This window comes from Lithobates pipiens, unplaced genomic scaffold (assembly GCF_037356315.1).
Source record: "Lithobates pipiens isolate NorthernLeopardFrog02 unplaced genomic scaffold, aLitPip1_a1.2 Scaffold_23, whole genome shotgun sequence".
NCBI classification, from domain to species: domain Eukaryota; kingdom Metazoa; phylum Chordata; class Amphibia; order Anura; family Ranidae; genus Lithobates; species Lithobates pipiens.
Window position 1 is genome coordinate 65476846 of NW_027507785.1, and position 16597 is coordinate 65493442.

Here is a 16597-nt window from a genome sequence, read left to right on the forward strand (position 1 = left end):
TTTTAATTATTTTTTTTTTCAAATTATTTTTTTGTTAAACGATTTTTTTTTCCAAAAAAGTTTTTTTTTTCAAAAAAAAATTCAAAAAACATTTTTTTTATCATTTTTATTTCCAAAAATGTTTTTTTCAAAAAATGTTTTTTCCAATTTTTTTTTCAAAAATAATTTTTTTTTGCGAATTTTTTTTTTGTTCAAAAATGTTTTTTTTTTGATTATTATTTTTTTTAAAAAATTTTTCATGGGGTGGTCATTATGTTTTGTCTGATAATGTGGTGGTCATAATGTTTTGGCTGATCATATTGTTTTGGCTGGTCATGTTTTCGCTGGTCATAATGTTTTGGCTGGTCATGTGGTGGACATAATGTTTTGGCTGATCATGTGGTGGTCATAATGATTTGGCTGATCATGGGGTGGTCATAATGATTTGGCTGATCAGGGGGTGGTCATAAATTATTTGGCTGATCCTGTTGTGGACATACTGTTTTGACTGATCATGTGGTGGTCATAATGTTTTGGCTGATCATAATGTTTTGGCTGGTCATGTTTTTGCTAGTCATAATGTTTTGGCTGATCATGTGGTGGTCATAATGATTTGGCTGATAATGGGGTGGTCATAAATTATTTGGCTGATCATGTTGTGGACATACTGTTTCGACTGATCATGTGGTGGTCATAATGTTTTGGCTGATCATAATGTTTTGGCTGGTCATGTTTTTGCTAGTCATAATGTTTTGGCTGATCATGGGGTGGACATAATGTTTTGGCTGATCATGTGGAGGTCATAATGATTTGGCTGATCATGGGGTGGACATAATGTTTTGGCTGATCATGTGGTGGTCATAATGATTTGGCTGATCATGGGGTTGTCAGTTTTTGTCATCTCCCACTCTAGTTTTGAACATTTCGCCATTCATTCCTATGGGACAAATTTTGCCTCAAAAATGACGATATTTCGTGAACCATTCGGCGAAACATTCCACAAAGTAGTAGCACACCAATCAGGAACAATCCGCACATTTTGGTATATTACTGTGTATGTCGTGTAAAAGCTGTGGGAGGAGTTAGGGTGGTAAATTTGGCAATAATAATAATAATATTATATGTGAGATAACAGTAAGCGCTCTTGTTATGCAAGAACACTTAAATATTTACAAAAATGTGAGGGGTGTACTCACTTTTGTGAGATATTTTATGTACATTTTTTGAACCCTCTTGAAGAACATTCAGTAGGAGCAGATAATAATATTTCTGGTCTTGAATGTGTCTTGTGAAATCCCCTCTTTAACTTCTGATAACAAGAAAAGATGAAAGCGCCAGAAATCTAACGCCTGAGAATGGAGAGGTTTCCGTCCCGCATGTTTGTTTCGCCAACAGAAACAACAATAGAGATGTAAGAAGAGCTCCAAACAGTACATACCTGATTGTTCACATACCAGATCCTGCAACAGAAAAAGAAACATATATCAGTAAACCTGTTCAGTTTCTGTATGAAGCAATCGTCACTCACACAAACATACCACCCAACTCCCCCTTATCTCCAGGAATTGTCCCTCTTTTGGACCCAAGTCCAACTTTTCCTCTTAGTTGTCCCTTTTTGTTATGTGATATATACAGTAGACCACTATAAAAAAAAATGTGCTATATATCAACTGAAAGTATTATCCACGTCCCGATCAAGCCTTTTCTGGCACTTTTTGTTTAAACCTGTATTTTTTGCTAGAAAACCCGCCCAAACATTATATATATCTTTTTAGCAGAGACCCTAGAGAGTAAAATGGTGATCTTTGCAATTTTTTTATGTCACACGGTAAACACAATCTTTTTGGAAAAAATACACTTTAATGAATTTTAACCTCCCTGGCGGTATTGATTATTTCTGATTTTAGGTGCTGAAAGCGGTATAATTATTTTGCATGGAAATTTGGCGTTTTTATATTGTAGGCCTGCAATTCTTAGGAATAACTCTCTTAAATCTGTTCAAACCAGAGTCTAGCGGACATCCCGGGTATGATAAAATTTATAATATAATAAATAATGATAATAAATAATAATAAAAATTATTCAATAATGTAATCCAAAAACACTGAAATTTGCTCATTTGCAGAATTGTCGCTGTCATTAGATTTAGTGTTTGATGACGAATTTCCCCACAAATCTCTATCGCTCAATTCTGCAAGTGATTATAATTTATTATCGCTGTTTTCTAGTTGGTCTAAAATCACTTTTGACATAAAAGGACAGTTTTTGGTTGCTATGGGCAATCTCCAAATTCCAGGCAGAAAAAAACAGTATTTATAATATAAAAGTGCATGCAGGTCACTGGACAGACCACTAGGGACAAAGGGGGTGTGTATTTTTTTTTATACAGTACTGTAATCTGTAAGATTACAGTGCTGTGTGTGTTTTGTGTGTTTTTACTTTTTTGAATTTGGCGCCGATCTCCGCTCCCGTGCGCCGTAATGTCGCAGGGAAACGGAGCTCGGCGGCACTCGGGCACTGTGTGAATCGAGCGGAGGACGGCTCGATCACACAGCGCGGGGGACATCGCTGGATCCAGGGGACAAGGTAAGTAACTCTCCCTGTATCCAGCGATGCGATCCCGAGTCTGGCTCGGGGTTACCGCTTATGGTACTGAAATCCCAGCCCGAGCCAGACTCGGGATCACCGCCAGGGAGGTTAATGCAAAAAAAAAAAAAAAAAAACACAATATATAACCCATTTTTTTGGTAAAATATAAAAGACGATGTTATGGCGAGTAAATAGATACCTAAAATGTCACGCTTTAAAAATTGTGCACGCTAGTAGAATGGCGACAAACTACGATACTTAAAAATCTCCATAGGTGACGCTTTAAAGGCTCCAGGCCTCATAAACACGTTTTTTTGGAGTTTGGGCATTTTTTTTTTACCAGCCAATAAACTCCACTCTATGTTATCCTATGTGTGCACACATATGCATGTTTTTGAACTTTTATCAGCAGTGGAGTTTATGGGCTATTCGCTGAACGCCATAAAAAACGCGTTCAAAGTGCAGTTTTTCTGCCAACAAAAAAAGCGAAAAAACGCTAAACGCTGATAAACGTTCATAAACGCGCATTAATTAGCGTTCTGCGTTCTATTTTTTTCAATGCATTGTGGAAGTTTGTGGCGATACCTCACATGTGTGGTGCAAACACAGTTTACATGTGTTCATGACTTACATACGTGTTCGCTTCTGCACATGAGCACATGGGGATGGGGACGCTTACATTTAAAAAAAAAAAAAAATTATTTGCTATATTTTTTTTTTTTTCACACTGTTCCTTTAATTTTTACACTGTTCCGTTTTAATTTTGTTTCTTCTTCATGACCACAGACTTGTTGTTGTTGTTGTTGCAGGTAGACGGCATGATGTATGGCACGCTATTGCAGATTCATTTATCTGTTGTCATTTCTCCAAACCATCAAATGGATTTATGAATCAGTGACATCTGGTATTTATTATAAGTGCAATAGGAAGGATCTTGTTAGCGTATGTGTTTGTTTTGGTCTGGGCGCTCATCCCCTATTAACCTTTACAGCTATGATGATTTGTGGTGACGGTTTCTACCAGAATGCTGGGAGGATGAATAGGTGAAGCAATGGGGCGAATGATAGAGAAATGACACGTTTCCTAATTTCTCAGCCTGTGGTCAATGAGTTCTGCAATACCGGACCAGAGCTGTGAATAATAAAATGACTCCTTTCTGGAATCTCATTTTTTTGTTCATAAGGTCTGGACTTATTATTCTCAGATTTATATTTTTCTTCTCTAGGCCAGCTACCTTGTACCACCACCCGAAAACATAAATGCTATGGATATTTCCCCTTCCAACAACCTACACACATGGGTGAAGCACATCTACCTTTAAACTCTGATCTTTCTTTCTACAAGTTCCATCTTTCCAAAGGTCTACTCACATTAGAGGGTATAGACAGTACTATGTTCAAACTCCAAAGTCTAGTTTGTGTGCCTAGTGCAGTGGTTTCCACACTGTTGCCCTTTGCTTCGGGGCACTATTCCTCCCAATGACACCAAAGATAGGGCAAAATTCCTACCAATGATTGGGCGACTATGTGGAAGATGAGGTTTAATGTTGAGAAATGTAAAGTTATGCACTTGGGGGGCTAAGAATATGTACGCATCATACATACTAGGGGGAGTACAACTGGGGGAATCCATAGTGGAGAAGGATCTGGGGGTTTTGGTAGATCATAAGCTTAATAATAGCATGCAATGGCAAGCTGCGGTTTCCAAAGCGAGCAAAGTCCTTTCCTGTATTAAGAGAGGTATGTACTCCAGAGAGAGAGATATAATTTTGCCCCTGTACAAATCATTGGTAAGACCTCATCTGGAATATGCAGTTCGGTTTTGGGCACCAGTTCTCAAGAAGGATATCGGGGAACTGGAGAAAGTGCAGAGAAGGGCAACCAAACTGATAAGAGGCATGGAGGAACTCAGCTATGAGGAAAGATTAGAGGAACTGAATTTATTCACTCTTGATAAGAGGAGATTAAGGGGGGATATGATCAACATGTACAAATATATAAGGGGTCCATATAGTGAACTTGGTGTCGAGTTATTCACTTTACAGGCAACAAAGAGGACAAGTGGGGTACTCTTTACGTCTAGAGGAAAAGAGGTTTCATCTCCAAATACGGAAAGGTTTCTTCACAGTGAGAGCTGTGAAAATGTGGAATAGACTCCCTGCAGAGGTGGTTCTGGCCAGCTCAGTGGATTGCTTTAAGAAAGGCCTGGATTATTTCCTTCAAATAACAATTTATTAAGTTTTCGTGGTCGCAGAACAAAAGTAGTAGTGCAGGCATACAGCAATAGTAACATGGCTTCCAAAACACAGGAGGCCCAACATGAGTGTGCAGTGCAGAAAAGTACAGTACCGGGAAATACAGCGGGATCAGACCAACCGGCCCAGGATGCATAGCAGGACGGAAGACACCAAAAGTCAGTTATCCGTGCTGGGGTCCGAAAGGCCACCCGGGGTCTGCTGCGTAACTTACATGCCAAACTTAAAACAAAATAAGGACCATCAGTAATGCGAACGAGAAGAGTGGAGGAGAAAAGAGGAGAGAGAAGGAAGGAAAGAGGGAAAGACAGAGAAAAAGAAATAGAGTGCCAACGGTCCACTTCACCATGTCCACACCGGTACACCATCAGTCCTCCAGCAGCCGCCACCTCCCCCAGACCAGGTCATGCTCTTCCAGCCTGTCCCTCACCCTGGCAGTCATCTTCTCCATGAGCTCGACGTCCTTGATCCTGGAGTAAAGGGCCTCCCTAGACGGGGGCAGTGGATTCTTCCAGTTAAGGGCTATCAGGCAGCGGGCCGCTGTCAAGATATGCCGCAGGAGCTTCCGGCTCGGCTTAGACAGAGCGGGTTGGGACAGGCCCATCAAGAAAAATTTGGGGGAGTGGGGTACAGGAACGTCGAATAGACGCTGGAGCAGCTCACGGGTCGTAAGCCAGTATGGGGCAATCAGGGGACAGGCCCAGTAGATATGGAACAGGGAGCCCCGCTCCCTCAGACACCGCCAGCAGCAATCCGAGGTAGAGGGGTATATCCTGTGGAGAACATCCGGGGTCTGGTACCAGAAGAAAAGAATTTTGTAGAAATTCTCCTTGTACAATGTGCACAGAGAGGATTTGGCTGCCTGGCGCCACACCGCCTGCCAGGTCTCAAGGGGGAGCTCCTCACCCAATTCCCCCTCCCAGCGTTTCATGTAGGAGTGCTTCCCCTTCGTTTGAAAGTGGTATGCGTTGAGGACGCGGTATATGTCTGAGATCAACCCTCTGCGATCCCGTCCTGCCAGGATTATCTGCTCAAAGGGGGAGGGTGGGGAGAACCGTAAGTGAGGGGCCCTAGATTGTGCAAAGTGCCTAATTTGTAGGTAGCTGTAGAACGTCTGACGGGGGAGGTCATGCTTAGCCTGAAGCTCCGAGAAGGACAACAGCCGTCGTGTTCTGGGGTCCACTAGGTGCCCTAAGTGGAACAGGTCACGCGAGGCCCAAGGCCAGGACATCTGGTGGGTCAAGCTGGTCGGGATAGTCGGGTTATAGAGGAAGGAGGTCAGTAGGGAGAACTCCGAGTGGAGGCTGTGGTCGCGGGAGAGCTTCCGCCAGAGGAGACGAAGCTGGGCCATCGGCCCCAGTAGTCGACCCGAGTCTATATCAGTCTTCGCCCCCCATAAGAAGCTGTTCGGATGTATAGGAGCTAGCCAGATCTTTTCAATCTCCGACCACCTATTATAAGACTTCTGCGGAAACCAGGAAGCTATGGCCCGCAGCTGAGTGGCCTGGTAGTAGCGGACTAGGTCAGGGAACGCCAGACCGCCGTCAGAGCGCGAGGCCGTCAGGACAGAGCTCGGGACCCGGTGTTTTCTGTAGTTCCATACGAATTTCAACAGGTCCTTCTGGAGCGCGCGTAACTGTGCGTACGGGACTGGGATCGGCAATGTCTGGAACAGATACAGGAGCTTGGGGAGGATCACCATTTTAATAGACGTGATCCGTCCTATGAGCGATATGTGGTGGGCCTTCCATTTACGTAGTAAATCCCTAATCGCCCGAAAAAGGGGGGGGAAATTAGCCTGATACAGGGAGTGGAATGATGGTGTAAGGAGGACCCCCAGGTATTTAAGGGAAGAGCTTTCCCATTTGTACGGGAAAGCGGAACGTAGGCGGGTCGTCTCTGACGCCCCCATGTTTAGGGGGAGGGCCACCGATTTGGACGGGTTAATTTTGTAGCCGGAGAGTTCCCCATAGCGGTCCAGCTCAGAGTGGAGGTTGGGGAGTGAGATCCCGGGCTGAGCCAAGGTAAGGATAACGTCATCTGCGAAGAGCGAAATCTTGAATTCCTTGCCTCTGACCGGGATCCCCCGAATATCGGGGTTGCTTCGAACGGCAGCCGCCAGAGGCTCCACACATAGAGCAAAAAGGAGAGGAGAGAGCGGACAGCCCTGGCGGGTGCCATTGGTGATAGTAAAAGTAGAGGACGTGGCGAAGGGGGTTTTAACCTGCGAGGAGGGGGTGGTGTAGAGGTGCCGTACCGCTCGCAGATACGGGCCCCGGAAGCCCATGCGGTGTAGCGTGGCCTCCATAAAAGGCCAGCTGAGGCGGTCAAACGCCTTCTCGGCGTCCAAACTGAGAACCAAAGATTCTAGGTTATCCCTGTTCGCCACGTCAATAAGATCAATGATCTTTCTAGTGTTATCCCCTGCCTGTCTCAAGGGGACAAATCCCACCTGGTCCTTGTGTATTAGGGAGGGGAGGATTGTGTTAAGGCGGTTCGCTAGAAGCTTCGTAAAGATTTTCAAATCAGCGTTCAGCAGGGCTATAGGTCGATAACTAGCGCAAACCGTCGGGTCCTTGTCTGGCTTGGGAATAAGGGAGATAAACGAGCCTAGCATGTCGGTCGGGACCGGGGTCTGCTGGAGAAAGGAGTTAAAAAGCTTGGTCATGTATGGGCTTAAAAGGGGCATAAACGCCTTGTAGTATTCATAGGGGAGGCCGTCCGGTCCCGGGGACTTGTGGGCAGGGAGGGTCTTCACAGTCTCCAAGAGCTCCTCTTCAGTAACAGAGGCATTCAGCTCTCGGAGGTCTGCGGCTTGCAGTCGGGGTAGGACTATATTGTCCAAGTACTGGGTAATGCGGGCGGACTGGTCCGAGGTCGGGGGATTGTGGGGGATGTCCGGTCTGTTGTACAAGTCAGTATAATAGTCCGCGAACGCATCCACTATCGCCTGGGGGTGAGTCAAAAGGTCCCCCCCCTTGTTTTTAATTTGGGCCGGGGCAGAGGTCACCGTACGGTCCGCCAGTTTCCGAGCCAGCAGCGACTGTGCCTTGTTCCCCTTGTCATAGTACAGTTGTCGTAAGCGGACCAGAGCTTTCTCAACCGATCCCAACGCCAGGTCCCTAAGTGTCTGCCTAGTCTGGACGATTCGCTTAAGGGTGGGGACGGAGGGGGAGACCAAGAGACGGGCCTCGAGGGTCTTAAGTCGTTTTTCCGCCAGCAGCCTGGCGGTCCGTGCGTCCCGCTTCAAGGCTGAAGACAGAGCTATACAGCGCCCCCGGATGACAGCCTTATGGGCGGCCCAAAGGGTAGTAAGGGAAATGTCTGGGGTGTCGTTCTCGACAAAGTAGTGCCGGAGCGAAGACTCCAGCTCTGCCTTTGCCGGAGCATGCTGTAGGAGATAGTTATTCAGCCTCCAGGTGCAGGGCTTATAGAGGGGGGAGTCCAGCGCTAGAGTCAGAGTTATGGGGGCATGATCTGACCAGGAGATGGGGAGTATATTTGCAGATTGGACCGACCGCAGTGTCGTGTTATTAACAAAAAAGTGATCAATGCGCGAGTGCGTGCCGTGGGGAGCGGAGAAGAAGGTGTACTGGCGGTCTTGCGGGTGCAAGGCTCGCCAGGCGTCAAAAAGACCCCGCCGTCTGGTAATTTGGCGGAAGAGCCTGGAGTCTCTCAAAGTCCTAGTCTGAGGCGTCCGGAGGCCCACCACCAGGCGATCATGGAGTGCGGACTGAATAAGGTTGAAATCCCCCCCTATCACCAGGAGCCCGGGGGGCGTCTTAAACAAACGGGAAAACACCTTAGATAAGAAATTATGTTGATGGACATTGGGGGCGTAGAGGACGCATAAAGTCAGTGCCTGCGTGCGCCACAGACCACGGAGTATAATGTAGTGGCCCCGTGGATCTAGGTGCACAGAGGTACAAGTAAAGGGGACTCCCTGCCGGAAAAGAATGGCTACTCCTGCTCTCTTCCGCGGGTTGAAAGCCTGGTAAACCTGAGGGAAATGCCTGGAGGCAAACGCAAAGGAGTCTCCCTGGTTAAAATGCGTCTCCTGGACCATTACTATGTCCGCTCCCGCCTGTCGAAACTCCCTAAGTGCCAGGTGCCGTTTTTTGTTGGAGTTGAGGCCATGAACGTTAAGGGACAGGATCTTAGCCATGATCAAGTAGGGGTAGAGCACAGGGCATACTTAGCTCGGTCCGTTGGAGGCCCAGGTGCCTCGGGAGGAGCGACGACCACCGGAGGAGGGACGGCGACCGAGAGGACCACTGGCAAGGCACTCCTGAGGAAACAAAAACAGAGAAGAGCCTAGAGAGAGAGGAAAAAAGAGAGACAGAAACACAGCACAAGATAAAAGAAAACATTGTCAAGTAACAGGTCCGGAGGTCCTATAGGGACACCGGATCCGCACGGTTCCTTATCGGCTCCCCAACCCAAAAAAAAATAAAAGTCGGGTTAGGGAGGCACCAACAGTCCACTCCACCAAAGAAACCAACAAGTGGAAAACCACAGGGGGGGGCAGTAACCCGGGAGTCGATCCGGTTCGAGACTCAACCTAGGCCAGCCCGAGAAAAAAAAAAACTGGGAAATCATGTAGCTCCGGCAATCGGGGGGAAAAAAGTAGCAAAACCCCTAAAAAACAGGGGAAAAGAAAAAAACGTAGAGGGGAGACGTCCGTTGGACAGGGCCAGTACTTCAGTCACGCTTGGGTGACCCGCGGTGGGGATCCGGGCCTTTGCGCCGTTTGGCCGAAGGGACTTTCTGCCAGATCACCGGCATCGGAGGGGGAGAGGCGACCAGATCCCAATCAGGCAGATGGGGGACAGGGATGTCAAGAGTGTCACAGAAGGGGACAAGATCTTCCGGGTAGCGGAGAGTTGCCGACTTTCCTTGGTGTCTTGCGGTCAGGCTGAAGGGGAAGCCCCATCTGTATAAAACGTGCTTATCTTGCAGGGCTCTGAGCAGAGGCTGCAGCAGCCTCCGTTTTTGGAGTGTGATCCAGGAGAGGTCCGGATAAAGCTGAATCGGTGAGTTATCGAAGGCCAGATTTCGGATGGTGCGGGACTTGCGCATAATGTCTTCCTTAAGCGGGAAGGAGTGAATTCTGCAGATAACGTCTCTGGGTTTGGAGGCCGGGCCTTTGGGTCTCAGGGCCCGATGGGCTCTATCCATTTCAATGTGCTTATCCGGGTCTTCCCCCAACATCTCGTTAAATAGCGTTTGCAGTGAAGACTGAAGGTCCTCGGCGCCCTCCGACTCAGGCAGGCCACGAATGCGGATGTTGTTTCTGCGGCCTCTATTGTCGAGGTCTTCTACGTGGCGTTGCATATCCCGAAGCATGAGGCGGTGGTCCGAGGTCTCCACCTGAGCACGGTGGACTGCCAGCTTGGTCTCCTGGACCTCCTCTTCCACCATCTCCACACGGTCAGATAGATGTTTGAGGCCAGTGTGCAGGGACTGAATCTCAGCGCGGCAAGTGGCCTGTACCTCCGTAATAAGCTGTTTAAAGTCCTCTTTCGTTGGCATAGATTGCAGGTACAGCTGCCAGTCAGGGCGGGCTGCCTCATGGCATCGGGATGAAGACAAGGAGGGCTGAGAGTGGAGGGGCGGCCCACCCCGCTGCAGTTCCCGGGTGGGAGAAGGGGGCCACGATGGCATAGGTCCCCTGGGATCAGCCCAGGAGGTAGCATGGGGGGGGCAGGGTGAGGGGTCCAGTTGGGCAGTTCCTCGGAGGTGGCCAGGGGCCCGGGCCACCTGGGCATAGGAGGGGGTGACATCTGGGCGGATCCTGACTTCGCTAGAGTCCCGAGAACTGGGGGGCCTCTGCGCCTTAGGAGAGGCAGGCCGCGGCCATGTCCCCGGGGCCCCCCCCACAGCTACCAGGGGTGCTCCAGCATCCCCACTAGGGAGACAGTCCGAGCGCTCCCGAGAGTCCTCCAAAGTGCCCAGGGATGGGGGGGACAGGGATAAGCTGAGGGCCGGGCTCGGGAGAGGAGCTGAGCGTAGCAGGCGGGGGAAGGCCTCTGAACACTGGGTATCCAGCAGGGATGGTGGTGGATCCTCGGCTCGCTCCCCCCAGAGCACAGAGGGGGGGGTGGGGGATGGGGAGTCCTGGGTGGCCTCTCCTGAACAATGTCTGCCCTGCAAAGCATCCTGGGAGAAGGCAGGCTGGGACAGGGGTTGAGCGGTTGCAGGCAGGGGAGAGGGCTGGCGTACCTGGGAGGACGTTGGGCGCCCGATCCGCGCCATCTTGTCACTGCGGCCTAGCGCGAGGAGTGGATCCCTGGCCGGCCCCTCCGGGGCCTCTCGGCAGTCCAGGGCAGGGTCCGAGGGGTGACAGAAGGCTTCCCGCTCCCCCGCGGGCTCCGGGGGGAGCGGGGGCTGATGTGCGGCATTCGTCCGGGGTGCAGAGGGGGCCGGAGGAGCCCGTCCATGAGGCTCCGCGCCGTCCGGCGCCATCTTGCTTCCACCGCCCGGCAAGGCCTCGGGCGGCTGGAAGTAGTTTTTGAAGGCCGCGGAGGGTCCCGGTGGAGGCTGAGGCGTTCCCCGGAGTGAGGAGGAACGAGTGGCCCGCGATCTCCCCATCAGGCGCAGGTAAGTCCCCGATTCAGTGCCTTGTAGCGGCGGGCTGGAGGAGAGCACTCAGAATGTGCGTCCTTCCAGGTCGGCTGCCGGACACGCCCCCTCTGGATTATTTCCTAAGTGTACATAATATAACTGGGTACTGACATTTATAGGTAAAGTTGATCTGGGAAAAATCTCAGGGGATCAGGAAGGAATTTTTTCCCCTGCTTTAGAAAATTGGACCATGCTCTGCTGGGGTTTTTTGCCTTCTTCTGGATCAACTGTGGGTATAGAATTGGGTATATGGGCTGGTATGATATTATTATTATTATTATTATTATTTTTTGTGGTTGAACTGGATGGACTTGTATCTTTTTTCATCCTGACTAACTATGTATGTAACTATGACACCAACAATGGGGCACAGTTCCTACCAATGACACCAACGATGGGGCACAATTTCTCACAATGACACAGTGATGGGGCAGGGGTCCTCTTACTGACACCAAAACTGGGGTATTGTTTACTTCCACTGATATAGGACCATTTTCTACATCCAAAGTCCACGTTCTGGCCCTCCTAAGGTCCTTTGTTTAGAAAGTTTGAAGACCTCTGACCCCCATACGCCCAATCACAGGGTGCCGGAGCCCCGGGACACAGGCATTGAAATTAGGAGGAGCAGCAGTGAGTGACACATACCGACTAAATGTCGTGCCCGGGGCCACGGCACCCCCCGCACCCCCCACGCTATGCCACTGGGTTGCTTTGCTCTGTGGCTGATTGACTTCCCAATTGACAGTGCATGCATATTTTTGAGGCCAATGCCACTTGGCGGAGGCAGTGGCGTGCCACCAATTATCCTTTTGGTTAGCAGTTAGAGTGACTTTCCAACCACCACTGTAAGTGGGCATTCTTCTCCCTGACAACCAATGTAAGGAACATTTTCCCCACTAGCCACCAATGTAAATAGCATCCCCCCCCCCCCCCCCAGTCACTTGGTTTTACCATGGCTACCTTGAAGCCTAAAAAAATAATTTCAAGGGTTTCTGTAAGGTAAAAAGAAAGGTTGAAAAGATGGAACTAGAGCAAGTCACCTTTATGAAATGCTCTACACATGTGTTACTTTTGTGAGTGCATTTTTATTTTTCAATAAATTGTCATTTATTTTATTTTTTTAATGCTACACTATGGCGCTGTGCTGTTTTTTATTTTGTTTTCTTCCAGTGGTTGGAAAGTGAGTGCCCTCTCTGGTCTTCTAGCTGCAGCTCCTAGTTTTAGCTATGTTTACCACTCTGGGCTATCTTACACAAACCTATTAATACTGTTGGTACCTATCATTAATATTGTCATTTACTAATCATTTTCCACAGTTTTCATCCCTTATTTCTTATTTGGTGCTTTTAGTTTTTTTTTTACCCATTTGGTATGATCCATCCATTAGGTAGATTCTTTACAATTCTCAACTAGGGTTCCTCCATAGGTTGCTAGAAGTTCCTTGCGCTGTGGCTGATTGACCTCCCAATTGATGGTGCATGTATATTTCCGAGGTCAATGCCACTTGGTGGAGGTAGTGGTATGACACCAATGATCCTTTAGGTTAGCAGTAAGCCCTTGTACACACGGTCGGACATTCCGACGGAAAATGTCCGAGTGGACCGTGTTATCGGATAATCCGACCGTGTGTGGGTTCCACTGGACTGTTTTCATCGGAATATCCGACCGACAACGTTTTAGAGCTGGGCTATAAAATTTTCCGACAATATGATCCAATCGGACTTTGTCCGATCGTTTGTAGAGAATTCCGATCGGACAAAGTGCCACGCATGCTCAGATAAAATTACGAGACCAAAGCTATTGGCTACTAGCCTGAACGTAGTCCTGTCGTAACGAAATGACGTCATCAAGTTCCGAACGATCGGATTTTCTGACAACTTTGTCCGGCTGTGTGTATGCAACACCAGTTTCGGAAAAAATCAGTTGGACAAAATCAGACGGATTCTGTTGTCGGAATGTCCGACCGTGTGTACAAGGGCTTAGAGTGACTTTACAACCACCACTGTAAGCGGGAATTCTTCCCAAAGACAACCAATGTAAGGAACATTTTCCCCACTAGCCACCAATGTGAATAGCATTTTTTCCCACTGCCCCCCAGTCACTTGGTTTTATCATGGGTACCTTGAGGCCTAAAAAAATATTTCAAGGGTTCTTGTAAGGTAAAAAAAAAAGGTTGAAAAGATGGAACTAACGAGCAGGGCCCTCTAGTCCCTCCTGTATTGATTTGTATTGGAAGTGTACTGTCTGCCCTCATGTTGTAAAGCGCTGTGCAAACTGTAATAATAACTAGAGCAATGCTTTAAATACTACTGGATTCCAATTGGTGATAACAATGAGGTTCTGGGGGGCGTGTCCAGCCGCGGACGAGTGCGGACGTACAGAGGCCGAGCTCCGGGAAGGCGATTGCTATCCGCCGCCATCCGGAGCCCGTACGACTCGGACAACCGTCCATCCCGCACGGGGCAACTGCGGTGTCCATCGGACGACTCCTCGCGGGGTCATTTGGCAGCCGAGAACGGTTGCGGGGCTGCAAGACGCCGCGAGGCGTACAGACTGTCGGGCGCCATCTTGAGGCCTAAGGACAGGCCGCATCGCGCCACACGCCACCAACGCATACCGGGGCCTCCGTAGTCCGTCCCCGCAGACCAGCGATCCGCCATCCATCCATCCGCCAGCTATTGGGGGTCACAGAACGGCCATGGATCGTCGCCGGCGGGCCCCTCTTTCCACCCGGGGCGGCGTGGGTGAAGTAGGCCGCAGCGCGGCAGTTGACTCCCACGGGCGCCATCTTGGGGCCTATGTACCGGCCGTTCCGTGCTACCCTCCACCGCCGGGCACCAGATCTACAGGCATCTCCTCACACCAGCAGAGCCAAAGCACCCGACGACTGCTGTTGAGGAGCCCCAGGATGCAGCCAGGACCCGCGGAAATGCCAGCCACGACTTGGGCCTTCACCCTGGGCACGCAGTGAGTAACACAGAGCCCATCTCACCTCCCCCCACCCCCACAGCCACCGTTGCCCAGCACCCGGTTCCACCTGTCATCCCTCCCTGCAAGCCCTAGGTCACTTGGGGAACAGGAGCTGCCAGTGGGACAACAAGAGCCAGCAGGCCTATTGACAGAGTACCAGCGGCCATATTGATACACCCTGACTGCTGAACCCACTTCTAAACCTACCTGCAATAGACTGACCTGGCTGTCCGGGACACAAAAGTACACCTGTAAGGATTGTACATAGGATACACCCCCTTCAATTGCTAATCTGCCACATATTTTCAGAGCTAGCAATAGGGGTAGCGGCCTGGTGTATAGCCTATATGCTATTGATGTAAAACAACCCTGGTGACCTGGGGACCTGAGAAGTGAAAACGGATCATCTTGACTATGTCAATGCACTCACGGAGAAGTACACATACCCATACCCTACGCTCTCTGGGGACCCCGCAGAGCAATTCATCATCCGCAAACCTAAGCAAATTTAAATACTCGGGCAGCAGTAAACATACCAAAAAGGCGCCCCCACAGGACAACGGTATCATAGAAGACATGGAAGACGACGAGGTCTCTCTACCTGCTTCTGAAGACTCTATTGCTGGTGCCAATAAGGCTGACCACCTGCTCACCTATGCGGCCATGACTGACATTGCGGCCGACATTAAAAGCTCCTTCACAGCTGCAATAACGGACATTAAAACCGAAATTCTGCGCCAAACAGAACAACTGGCAATAACCGATCGGGCAGGGAAGAGAAGAGACAGAGCCCTGATAAGACTGGATGACAGTAGAGGATACAAACGCACTTGAGGACCCAATAACTGCCACTGAAATCTCAAACGTGATTGCAGACTTAAAAGCAGGGAAGAGCCCCGGACCCACGGCTTCACATCACAATATTATAAAACTTACACCACTGCCCTAATAAAGCCCCTCCGTTCAGCCTTTAATTTCTTGGCAAAAAACCAACACGACTCCCAATCCTTTCTCATGGCGCATATAGCTGTGATTCCCAAGCCCAACAGAGAACACACTGACTGCGCAAACTTTCGACCCATCTCACTCCTTAACATAGACCTAAAACTCCTGGCCAAAATCCTAGCCAATAGACTAAAACCCCTCTTAGCGAACATAATCGGCCCTGAACAAGTGGGGTTCATGCCGGGGAGGGAGGCCCGTGACAACATCATTAAGGCCTTGAACTTGATACATTTTGCGCGCAAATCCGGCACTAAGGGCATGCTGCTCTCTACCGATGCCGAGAAGGCCTTTTGATAGGGTCTCCTGGGAGTACATGATGGCTACATGCTCGCACATTGGCCTTGGAGGAAACATGTTGTCATGGATCTCTGCTCTCTATCGGAACCCCCAAGCCAAAATCAAAATTAACAATATTTTCTCAGAACCTATATCCATCCATAACGGTACACGACAAGGCTGCCCCCTGTCACCCCTTCTCTTTATTCTGACCCTGGAGCCTTTAATTAGAACTATTAACCTAAACACGGACATACAGGGATTTACATTAAAGGATAGAGAATATAAAATTGCTGCTTATGCTGATGACCTCCTATTCTTTCTCACCAACCCCCACATCTCGATACCCAACCTACACAAAGTTTTTCAAACCTTTGGGTACATTTCCAACTTTAAAATAAACCAGTCTAAATCGGAAGCCCTAAATCTCACCCTGCCACAGAACCTCCTCGAAAATCTACAAACCAATCACCCCTATAAATGGGAACGGGGCGCCCTTAAGTATTTGGGTATAAAGTTATCCAGCGACATTGAAAATTTATATGATGCAAACTATAAACCCCTACTTGCCACGATTAAAAGAGACCTCCTTAAGTGGAATGCAAAAATGTTTTCCTGGTTTGGGAGGGCCGCCATATTAAAGATGACGGTACTCCCTAAACTTCTGTATGTATTCAACGCCCTACCAATTAAAATCCCAGAACTCTTCTTTAAAACATTAAACCAAATTCAGAGGCGATTTTTGTGGGCTGATAAGAAACCTAGAATCCAATTCCGACATTTAACACTGGCTAAAGGAGATGGGGGGTATAGGATTGCCCGACTTCAAAAAATACCACCAGGCCACCCATGTCACAAGAGTAATAGACTGGCACTGCCACGGCCCGAATAAGGATTGGG

General features: G+C 48.8%; 1 protein-coding gene across 1 annotated transcript in view; it reads right to left on the reverse strand.

The window, feature by feature from the left end:
* Positions 1 to 16597, reverse strand: part of IL17RC (interleukin 17 receptor C) — a 120943-nt gene that overhangs the window by 60346 nt on the left and 44000 nt on the right. Inside the window, exon 2 of the mRNA XM_077451777.1 lies at positions 1418 to 1439. Within this exon, the coding sequence (XP_077307903.1) occupies positions 1418 to 1439 (22 nt within the window). The remainder of the gene's footprint in view (positions 1 to 1417; positions 1440 to 16597) is intronic.